The sequence below is a fragment of the Malus sylvestris genome, chromosome 12 (genome assembly GCF_916048215.2).
Source record: "Malus sylvestris chromosome 12, drMalSylv7.2, whole genome shotgun sequence".
Taxonomy (NCBI): domain Eukaryota; kingdom Viridiplantae; phylum Streptophyta; class Magnoliopsida; order Rosales; family Rosaceae; genus Malus; species Malus sylvestris.
In genome coordinates this window covers 388909-401306 of record NC_062271.1, presented here as the reverse complement: position 1 = coordinate 401306, position 12398 = coordinate 388909, and the positions used below count along the sequence as shown (strand labels likewise).

The 12398-nt window shown below is 38.6% G+C and overlaps 1 protein-coding gene across 1 annotated transcript; it reads right to left on the bottom strand.

The window, feature by feature from the left end:
• Positions 1-965: 965 nt before the first annotated feature.
• On the bottom strand, positions 966-3862 carry LOC126593382 (glucan endo-1,3-beta-glucosidase 8-like). Its single transcript, XM_050259434.1, has 2 exons — positions 3016-3862; positions 966-2277 (listed from the first exon to the last, which is right to left on the bottom strand). Exons 1-2 carry the CDS (start codon positions 3351-3353, stop codon positions 1149-1151), a joined length of 1467 nt encoding a protein of 488 aa, XP_050115391.1. The 5' UTR covers positions 3354-3862; the 3' UTR covers positions 966-1148.
• Between the last annotated feature and the right edge of the window lie 8536 nt (positions 3863-12398).

Genomic DNA, 12398 nt, shown 5'->3' with positions numbered 1-12398 from the left:
ATTCTTTCTGAGATGTTATGTTGATAGATGGTGAGCTGAGTTCTGTTGATATATGTATATATATGTTTATATACTATTTTTCTAGGAAAGTATACAGGTTTTACGGTGAGGGGTTAGAAATGTTTTAAATGAAATGTTTTGGAAAATCTTTGGTTTTACTGACCCAAGTACCTTTGTTTTGCGTCCCTCCAGGTTCTAGTTAGCTGTTGGTGGCTCACGAGGTCTTTTTCGGCATTCTGACAGACGTTCTGCATGTAGGACTCACCTGCGGGTGTTGTACTTTTAATTATAGTCCTACTTGACTGCACTTATACCTACACTCTGAATCCGTGTGTTTTACCTTATAACTCATCCTTTTATACTAGTAGGTTGTTACTGCTAGTGATTGGTTTAAATTCCTTCATATTTCTGTTATATCTTGCTTCCGTGTCGCACTTTTGGCTACGTCACGCCCACGTGACGGCCAGCACGCCTTGATTCTCTGGATCGGGGTGTGTCATTAGACACATATGAAATTAACCTTTTTCGTACCAATGTTAGCCATAAAATAAAATCCAACACCAATATGTAGTGTGAGACTTTTAAATTTGATGTATCTAACACAATTTGCATGGTTCATGTACCAAAATGGTCAACAAATTAATTTAGGACACAAGTTGAAAGTGATCATAAAATTAAGAGGCACATTGGCAAAACTGAATGCGTAAAAAATTGCCCACTTTACTTCTTGATAATTACACACCCAATAATGTAAATTAGATTTATAGCAGCCAACATCTCAATCCTTTTCTCTTGAATTGCTCCCAAAATCCATGAAATCCATGGTTGTGAATGACGAAATTGCAACGGCTATGGACGGTGGTGCTGGTTGCTTAACTTTGTATTTGTTTTGTTGGTTCATGTTATCGGATATCTCGCCTAAAAGGGCCTAAACAAGAGTATTTGTGGAAATAAAGGAAGGAAGATAACAGAAAATCCAATAACATATGCATTATTATGGGTCTGGAAGTACAAGGCAGAATTTGAAGCTTTTAAGATATCAATTTTATTAAATTGATCTGTAAACTAAAATAATCCCACTAGGCCACATAAGAATGCACCAAGCCAAAAGAAAAACAAAGTAGTACATCCGAGCTATCTACAAAATCCTATAGCAACAGCAAAGCGGACAGTAACAAAACCAGCAAGGTTACCAGTGAGGCGGCGGCGGCAGAGGGTCTTAGAGAAAATGCAGATGAAGTTGTTGCCATCTGAATTATGAAATTGCAATTCCCTTGTGAGATGTTTTGTGTCGTCAACGTAGCCAAACCTTGGAAGCTACACGACTGATCATCCTGATCCTGAACCTGGTAGTACATATTAAACGCATACGACGCATTCCCGTTCGCATCCAAATTGTTGCAAGAAGAACCATATTCCAATGCCGTGCAATCCGCATAGGTGCAAGCATAATTTATTTTATCTGCCAGATTGCTCACATCTTTGGCGTTCGGGTTAAACATGCACCATTTTTTCGAAAGATACAGCACATTCTTTGCAGGCACTAGTAACTTGTTTTGACCCTGACCAGAAAGATCGACCGGGAACTTGGGCTGTCCATCGTAACTGAAAATTCCCCAATGACGCTCAAAACTTCCGGGAGCAATGCTCTTTGCATCCTCATCAATAAGTCCAAACAAGTAAACTTCAATGTATCCAGTTCGCAGTGGGGTGCCTTTGTTGGTTCCAAGTCTTGTTAGAAGCCCGTTATAAAATCTAAAAGCATTCCCTACATTGGCATTCTTGTCCCCGTCTGTCGGCCATCCCACCTCCCCAACCACAATGGGCATATTCCCAAATCCCACTGCTTTCAAGGAAGAGACCAAGGTATCAAAATTAGCATCGAAAACATTGGTGTACTGAATCCCAGTGCCTGTGTCAACAATGGGAGTGGTATCCCCATCAAAGAAGGCATAGTTGAATGGGAAGCCGTCATTGCCATATAAACTCAGGAAAGGGTAGATGTTTATGGTGAAAGGCGCCTTATTTTTGTCTAGGAACTGGACAATCTCGGTCATCAGTTGAAGAATATCAGTCCGGAACCTTCCTGCAGATGGCACAGGGTTGTCTACTGGTGAGTCGTAGACATCAGCATTTAAGGGCACAGTAGCCTTTACCGAATCTCCAACTCCGGCTTCATTAAGGGCATTTTGAATGTTCTGAAGTGCTGGGAACGTAACATTCAGGAATGAACCATTGTACGATGAGAGGAAAGGCTCATTCCCAACTGCTACATATCTGTGAAAACATAACAAAAACAATAAGATAACAGAAGAGCTTGCAGCAGGACTTTGTTTTCAACAAAGCCGCAACCTTGAAATGAAGCCCGGTCACACAGTAGTAAGGACATTGATACAGCACATCCGTATGATAATTCCTCACTCCAATGACATAGTAATGCAGAAAAGAAGAGAAAACTTAAAACAACAATTTCCTTGTTTAACTTCTTAGATCCTTGCAAAAAGTTACCGCTAAGTTATTGTGCTGTTTTAGTAGTTCCGGTCAACTTGCCTCCAAGAAGGGATACATGTCTAACAAATTTCACCCATCATTCAAAGATAACAGCAGACAAGAAAAAAGAAAAGCTACAAACTGGACCGAAACAGAAAGATGAATCAACTAAACTAACCGGATATCGGATAGGATAGGATTTCCATAGAAACTTATAAGAAGAAAATCAAAACACATTCGACGAACATAAATTGTGGAATCATCAATTCAAAAGGGCCCATGAACAAATCCTATTCAGAAATTTCAAGTCAACCAACAAGCAATTCCAAAGTATTTCTAAGTGCATACAAGTGACAAACTTTAGATGCAAATTATTTTCTTTTCGTGTGCTGTGAAAATAATATATCTAAAAACAGAGTAGGACAGTCGTATCATGTAAGTGTTGGTCACAAAAGCAAATTTGATAGCAAGAGCAATGAAATCAATCAGGACTACAAAAGGATCGAAAGCAAATTGAAGTCATACTTGATGTTGACTCCTCCGTTGAAATTGTAGCGAGTGACGTTGCGGCGGACCCATTCTTTGGCACGTTTGTAGCTGGTCATGACAGCAAGCTGATCATTAGGAATAGCAACCATGACCTCAAGACCACTGCCAGTTAAGGCACTCATGGTCGACTCGTCTGCATCAAAAAGCTTCACCTTCGGAATCCCATTGTCCTTTAGAATCTGAATCACCGTATCCGGCGGCAACTCGTGGGTTGCCATCGTTCCCCAATTCACACCAAGACCTTCCACACCACCACCACCGCCGTAAACACACAACACAGCCACCCCAACCAAAACCCACATCATCCTTTCCATGTTTCTTTTGCCGGGAAAAGGCGGGGAGGAGGGAGGGGAACAAAAGCAAAAGGCTTTATAGTGTAAATAGGAAGATAAATAAGAGAAGAAAGATTAAGAGGGAAAAAATGAGTTTCCTTTATGCTAACTGAAGAGCAAAAAGAGGGACAGAGTTGCAGGTGGGTCGGAGAATCAGCGATATTCCAGTGCTTTTATTTTTCCCACGAAAATGAGATGGGGATAGTGGAGAAAGAGGGGTAATCCAATCCGATCAAATACAAATATTAGCAAGGAATAAAACAAAGGAAAGCTGAAGAGGAATAGGAATTGAGAATAATAATAACAATAATAAAATTAGTGAGGAGGGAGGGAGGGAGGGTATATAAAGGTAAGTCACCACTCCACACGTTTCAGTAAAGTGACTGCCAATCCAGATAACACCCACCAGCCACCACCACCTACTCTGGCTTTGGCTTGTCTGCCTAGTCGACCAACCTCACTTTTAGAGGCCGACGTTATATTCTCTCTCTTCTCTCTCCCCCTATGCAGCTGATGTATTATGTATAGCAACAGGGCCGGTCCAGAGATTTTTGAGGCCGGGACGACGCCAAAAAAAGTACCCTAACTTCATATAAGAAAATTATTTATTTTGACACGTAAGACATTGATAAAATTATACTTAGAAAAGCACTTCAAACTCAATAATTTAGAAACACAAAAAGACTAATTTATTTTGTATTAAGAGAAGAAAACCAAACAACTCTGGGCTTATAAGTAGATAGATGATGAATTTTGTTTTCCATTTGAACTTTGAAAGTGTTTTTGTATAAATCATGATGTGTTTTTCCTTATTTACTAACCTTGTCAATATGGAACTAAAAAAATAATGATGTTTTCGAGTCTTTAATTGATATGTATTAGTAATGCATGGGCATTAAATTAAATATTTTGATAACACGTCATATAATTTACAAATTTGCGCTAAAAATTTGGTCTACGTATTACTCATTGTTGAAGATTAGACTTGAATTGAAACGAATATTTAAAAATAACAACCCACATAGCTATTAGCTAGTAACTAAAAATAAATTAACAACCAAACAAAAAATAAATTAACAACGAAACAAAAATTTGTAAAAATTGAAAAAAATAAACATGCACATAGCGTTTCAAACTTAGGACCTCTTGTTAATTTTAAACAACAAAAACCATTGCTTCTAATTAAACTTCTTGATCCTTTAACCAAATTTTATAAATTTATACTCTTATGAAAACAAATTTGTAAAAATTAGAAAGTAAATAAGCACATGTGGTGTTTTGAACTCAAGACCACTCATTATTTTCAAATGACCAAACCACCTCTTCTACTTAAATTTCTATGTCATTGAACCAAGTTTTATAAATTTATACTCTTATGAAAATATATATAAATATATCACCCTAATAATTTTGGTGCCCCCAATATTTATGGGCCACGGACGATTGCCCTGCTTACACTGGGCCTGGGCCGGCCTTGTATCGCAATCAATGCATGATGAAACGACAAGGACAAAAACCCAATTTCTGGTTATGAGCCCCGGGAGAGTGTGTCAGTCAGCCTCTGTCACACTTCTCAATTTCAAATTCGCAATTCGAACGGCTAGAAATTGATTTTGATTTGTGAAAAGTGAAAACCTCCCCTACAAACTCCTCCCCAGACTTTCAGAGCACGAGAATAAATTATTACTAGTAATCAATATCTTAAAAAAAGTCAATAAAGTCCTGAAGAGATTTGGAAGGAAATAATAGTGCGTTGCAACGTGTCCGTCTCTTGGGTTGAGTTTCTTTAATAATAGTGAGTTGCAACGTGTCCGTCTCTTGGGTTGAGTTTCTTTCTTTCTTCTTTCGTTTCTCATTAGCAAAGCGACCCTTTGATGTATCAGAATTCAGAACAATAAGCTCTTGTCTTCTTCTCTTTCTTTTGTTGGCTTTTCGATTCCAGGAATTGCAACTTTCAAACTCCTGTCAGAATCCGAACAAGTTATCCCTTTTTCTTTAATCACCTTTTTTTTTTGTTCTCGATAAGCCCGGACCTGCGCTATTTATTATTTTGCGATTAATGACTCTTTACTGTAATGTTTTTGGTCTAGTTTGCTATAGAATCTTTTTGAGATTGAGTTTCTTAATAATATTTATGTATTTGTAATGTTCCTTATCAAGATAAAATATCCTAATCTTCTAAAAAAAGAAAAAAAAAAGGTCGGAAGTAAAATGACAACTGATCTCTACTAAATAATAAAATCCTCTTTGTCAACTAGAAGAGAGTGAAAAGATAACTTAATATTCCGTCACAAAAAAAATGATTGACAATAATGTAATTTCACAGATTCAAATTTTACTGTTTTTTATTGAAGCATCACCTACAAATGATGTTAAAAATACCTCCAATATTTAAAAAACAAAAACAAAACCCTCTCACTCGCCCACGTTCTCTCTCTCTCCCTCTCTTCTTCTCATTTTCTAAAAAAATAGGTTTATACACACAAAATGTATAGGTAAATACTATTATCAATTAAGATAAACAAAATACAAAGGGAAAAAAACGTCAATTAAATTTAAATTTCATTTTTTTATGTCATACAAATTAAATTTCGTGAAATCTAAAAGTTAAGTTACAGGTCAGTGATGACGTGGTCCACTTATTTTGACTCCGGCCGACATCCACGTTGTTTCGCACTACCACTACCAATTTTCTGTTATGCTCACAGAGGCACGGAAACATAGTTAGGTAAATTACGTGTAATAATAAAATTAGTTTAAATTTTTTTTTAAAAATAATTAATTGTATTATGATATTTACTGTATTGAAGTTCTGCTACACTAAAAACTTCTCAAGATCACGACTCTTGGCTAAGCTGCTAATTCAAAGGGTAAGTCCCAACGTTAACCAGTACCGTCATTTAAAAATGTGAACGTGAAGTTGAAGGAAGTAATTGGCCATTTTAACTTTACATGGTCTTGGTCGGTCATTTGCGATAATAAGATGCCATCCAATCTTTTTGAGATTGGGATAAACCCTGATAGAAACTACTGTTTGCTTTTATTTTTCTATGGTCACAGTAAAATGTTCATAGAATAACTCTATAACATAATTTTTAGCAAACGTTAAGAAAACTTCAATTTCAATTTGGGCCAGTATATAAAAAATAAACATCACAATCCAGTAAGATAATTTTTGAGGTTCCATTTTAAAAATTTGTCTTCACGACCTTGAACACAACATTGTAAAAGATAACAATGTAACATAACATGTTTCAATATTAAGATAATATTTCGTACTTATAAAACTCATTCACGAGAAATACTAAGAATACTCTATATTAAAACAATTATGGAGCACTTTTTTGCCATTTAATGATTGCACACTTTTTACTTTCTTAATTTTCATGGACAACTTGAGAGAGGATTGAAATAAAAACATGATTTAGTAGCTTGTGAAATTTCTATCTCAAGTCGACACGATAATAAGTGTTGCGACTTTTCTGCTTCTCTCGCAATTCCAGTCAAAAGAAAATGATAAAGGCGTATGGTGTGTGGTGTGTGGTGTGTGGCGTGTGTGTTGACACTTGACAGAACAAAAGTTGGATTGAAATTTTCCTTTTTGGTATTATCTGGGTGAAGAATCACAATATTTAGGATAAACGATATTCCTTTTTGGTATGGTTATGGGCCTTATTATAAATAAAAATATCTCATTATCAGGGCCTAGAGTGAAGATTGTTTTCCTTTTCTTTTCTTCACAATCTATCTTGCCCGCAAGACAAGAAGGAAAGCAATCAATCAAAACTTGAAAATAAATTTTTGGTCCGAAAATGATTGCTTAAAAATCTTACATGATTGCATGCATTACTCTCGAGTAGTAATCTCAATTGTTGTTCTTGCCAGATTCAATCAACACCGCATCATAACAGTTGATATGATATTGGCTCTTTACCCTTGTTAACTTAGGGTCTATTTTGACCCTCAAGATAGTTTAGGCCTGAAAAAAATCCTCAATAAGCTCAAGAAAGGTCAAAGCCCAAAGAAGAACAAGGAGCCCAAGGCCCAATGCAATTAAAAGGAGGCATGTGAGTGCTATACTGGACCGTTCATCAGTCTGGTCCGACTAAGACAAATATTGTCTCGAATTGCAGATCGAGCAATATACCAACGTAATTCTTATCCATAAAAAGGTTTATGATATTAAAACACCGGACAAATTGAAAATCATTAATGAACACTAAAAACAATTAACCAATATTCAAACACTAAAAAACATTCATGATCGTGAGGAAATTGATGAATTGATACTTGGATTCAAAAGTATTATATTATAGTGAAATATGTGTTTTAGTATTATTTAGTGCGAGGATAATGAAAGGAGATCAAAATTTTAAATCAACTTTGTAAACTAAATGATTGTTGTAAACATTCCTAGAATAAGTATGATTGTGTAAATCCTAGATTAGATTTGATTCTAGTTATCCTTTCCTATTACAACTTGTATTACTTGGAGGAGAAGGAATATCTTCTCTCCCTTTACTACTATAAATAAAGGCACAATGTAGGAGGGATAACAAAACACACACATTCCCCTACAATTCTACAAACACACATCTCTCTTCTCTCTCCCACTACCGCCGGCCCTCTCTATTTTGTTAGATAAAAATAGACCACAACACGTTATCAGCACACTCCTACTGCTGCGCTTAGGAATCTGACATTGGAGATTTTTTCTGCATCAAACCAGTTCATCTATATCATCACACAATCAGGTTCTTTCCAAACAACGGCTTTTAACTCGATATTTTGCAAGCCCTGATAGCATGAACATTCACCATGATGCATGACCCAACTTTACGTTTAACGTATTTTAGATTCTACATAAATTGTGTATGCTTCATAACCAAAATTGCTACAATTATGTGAATTTGATATTTGCCATGAATTGAATCTTACATATGTACATGCATTGAAACTATTATTTGCATATGCATCAACGTAAATATGTGATTCATTAGAATTATACATGCATATAATATAATTGAATTAAAAATAAAAAAAAAATTTGCGATTGGGGAATTAGGGTTCTGTTCGAACCCGTGCACTTGCACCATGCAAGCCACAAGCCACCAGGCCCGCAGCCTGCGATGGCCCAACTCATCCCCCATGCTTTCCCGAGCCGAGAACCAATCCTGGAGCCACGGCTCCAGGCCCAACACCCAGACCCGACGCCCAGAAGGCGTCGCCACCCATGAAATCGTCAACCAACATGGCCTGCAATCATGCCCAGTTACCCCTGACGACCTGCAATCGTCCCCGACGAATTTTTGTCTGAAAATTCGATTTTTTTTGAAATTACAATCGAATTTCTAGGGTTTTACAATGAATATCGAGATTTTTTCAAATCTCCGTTCACCCCCATGGTCACCATGACTCAAATCGAGTCTTAAACAACACCCTGATCGATGCCAGAAGCGCCAGGTCTGGTGTTCTTCTCCGGCGACACACACCCAGCACTCGCTGGGGTGTTTGATCCCAAAAACCCGAGCCCTAGTGGGCTCCTGTCCCTCGGCCTGCATCAGTGCCCTTTGGGCTTGCTGCTGCTCTAAGATGTCATGGCCCAGCCCGTGCGGGAAAAGAAAAAAAAAATAAAAAATTTTGGCTCGCCTGAAACGACCCGTGAGAAAAAAAAAAAAAATTTGGGGCTGCACACAACAGCCCATTCCCCTTGCCCATGTCTCCCCATGAGCTCCATGTGCCACCTGTGGCCTTTGCCTATATTTTTAGGCCCCGAGATTTTATTATTTAATATTTTTAAATAATATGGGTTTTTATATTTTCACCCACACTTTAATTTGGCCCCGAAGACCAAATAAATTAATTCAATTATCATTATACAATATTTTTGCATATATTTGTTGCATATTTGTTTGCATATATATTTGTGTTTGCCTGCAGGAATATATGAACCTGAAGTTCATAATTACTTTGAAACCCGAAGTTTCTTATAAACATGCCTTGTTTGAAAACCTGAAGTTTTCTCTTAAACATATCACCCATGAAAACCTGAAGTTTTTCATGCAAAATTAAACCAATACATGTCTATTAGAACCTGTATGTTCTACTTCTATGTGAATGGATTGATTTTTCTCCATTACATTAACCATATCTTGTCCATCTATTTGTGATAGGAACATGTCGAATTTGAACAAACTTGACTTCACCGCTTTGGAGGTCTCTGGAATGAACTACCTCAAGTGGGTTCAAGATGTGAAGCTCCACCTCACTGCCAAGAACTTGCGTCCTGCTATTGAAGAAGCAACAACTGAACTTGTTGGCGAAGCTGAAAAAGCCACTGTTATGATCTTCATTCGAAGACATATTCATGACGCTCTGCAAACTGAGTACCTTGCTGAGGAGGATCCACGTGCATTATGGGTCGTTTTGGCTGATCGTTTCGATCACCAAAATGACATATTCTTGCCTGAAGCAAGACACAACTGGCAGCACTTGCGCTTCCAAGACTTTAAGTCTGTGAATGAATATAATTCTGAAGTTTGTCAAATCCGATCACTTCTCAAGTTTTGCAATGAAACTTTGACTGAAGAGGATCTCCTGGAGAAGACCTACTCGACCTTCTCTGCTTTTAATATTGTCCTACAACAACAATATAGAGCTCAGAAGTTCACTAAGTTCTCGGATTTGATCTCTGTTTTACTTCTTGCTGAAAAGCAAAACCAGCTGTTGATGAAGAATCATCAAGCTCGACCTACTGGGGCTACTACTGTGCCTGAAGCACAATATAGCACTAATCAGCACCCAAAACGCCAAAAGAGGCGTGGTAAGGGCGGCCAGAAGCCATCCCACCAAGGTCAACAGAGTCAAGGCTCATCCAAGGGAGGAAACAAAGCCCAGAAGCGCCCAAACCTCGCTCCTAAGGCCCCGAACTTCAAGAATAAGGGCAAAGCACTTGCCACAATGAATGATGATATGTGCTATCGTTGTGGTTCAAAGGACCATTGGTCCCGTATTTTCCGTGCTCCCAAGAAGGTTGTAGATGAATATCATTCTCGTCGTAAGAAGTTTGAATCAAACTTCATGCAAGTAGACGAACCGGAGACTACAAAGATGGAGGTTTCTGACTTTCAGGAGGATACCACTCCTATGGAAGATTAGAATCTTAGACATAGACTTTTTTTTAGTTGAAATAAGACAATTGGGGCCGAATTCCACATAATGGCCGCACCCCACCTTGTTTTTTTGGTTGATTTTGAACAATTTTCCTTCATGTTTTGGATTATTAATTGGCGATTTATTTTGGATATTCAGTTTTAATCCTTGAATAAATGAAATTATTTTGAATTGATACTTGTTTTTATAAACTTTTATGCATGTGACCAATTCAAATTAATTTTTCATTCTAGGTATGACTAGTGGGAAAGTTAGTTGTCTGGCAGATAGTGCAACCACGCATACTATTTTGCGTGAACGCATCTATTTCGCTAACTTCGTACCTAAGAATGCACCTCTGACAACCCTCTTAGGCCCATCCAACCTGATAGAAGGATACGGTAAGACACGTATAATGTTGTCCAATGGTACAATCTTGACCATTGCTGAGGCACTCTATTCTCCACGTTCCGGAAGAATGTTACTAAGTTTCAAGGACATTAGAGATAACAATTACCACGCTGAAACCCACGTAGAAAACGGAATTGAATTTCTGTGCGTAACTTCCTACGAATATGGCCAGAAGCGTATTCTAGAGAAGATGGAGCGTAACCCGAGTGGTCTGTATACTACGACCATACGCCCCATCGAATGCCACTATGTGGCCGGCCCTACCACAGGGACCGCGCACGAAATTACACTTTGGCATGATCGTTTGGGACATCCTGGACGAATAGTGATGCGCCGTATCCTCAAAACTTCACACGAGCATCCACTAACCCGAAGCTTAGGTTCGATCCATGAAATCGCATGTCAAACATGTTCTATGGAAAAACTTATTACTAAGCCTTCTTATGACAAGATTCGTTCGAATCCTCCCATTTTTCTACAACGGATTCAGGGGGACATTTGTGGACCGATTCAACCTCCATGCGGACCATTTAGATATTTTATGGTTTTGGTTGACGCTTCTACACGTTGGTCACACGTGTGCTTGTTGTCCACAAGGAACGCTGCATTCTCCAAACTGTTGGCTCAGGTTATCAAGCTCAGGGCTCACCATCCTGATTATCCGATCAAATCTATTCGATTGGATAATGCTGGAGAATTCACATCTAAAACTTTTGATGACTATTGCATGTCGGTTGGGGTTGAAGTTGAATATCTTATACCCCATGTTCACACCCAGAACGGCCTGGCAGAGGTTTTCATTAAGCGTTTACAAATGATTGCTCGATCATTGGTCATACGTACCAAGCTCCCGATCGCTGCTTAAGGCCATGCAATATTGCACGCAGCAAAGTTGGTCCGCCTGAGGCCTGTTGCGACACAACCATTTAGTGCCCTTTAGTTGGTCACTGGATGCGAACCCGACATATCGCATCTGCGCATTTTTGGTTGTGCAGTCTATGTGCCGATTTCGCCGCCCTTACGTACAAAAATGGGGCCTCAGCGAAGGATGGGAATCTATGTCGGATATGATTCTCCTTCAATTATTCGTTACTTAGAACCTTTGACAGGCGATCTGTTTACCGCTCGTTTCGCGGATTGTCACTTCTATGAGACAGTCTTCCCGCTGTTAGGGGGAGATAAGAACGTCAACGTTCCGAATGAACGACGTGAATTATCGTGGATGACTCCCACTTTGTCTCATTTAGATCCCCGCACCGCTCAGTCTGAAGCTGAAGTGCAACGCATATTAGATCTCCAGGTCATAGCTCAGAGCATGCCAGATGCTTTCACCGATCTAGCGCGCGTGACAAGATCACATATTCCAGCTGCGAATACGCCTGCAAAGATAGATGTACCAAATGTACGACGAACTACCCTCCTGGAAGCCCGGGACGCCAATTCTGGTGATCCACGTACATTAGC

Coding starts and splice junctions, on each gene's coding strand:
- LOC126593382 (XM_050259434.1), bottom strand. CDS start 3,353: ATGGAAAGGATGATGTGGGTTTTGGTTGGGGTGGCTGTGTTGTGTGTT. Junction 2,278..3,015: donor AACGGAGGAGTCAACATCAA/GTATGACTTCAA, acceptor ATGTTTTCACAG/ATATGTAGCAGTTGGGAATG.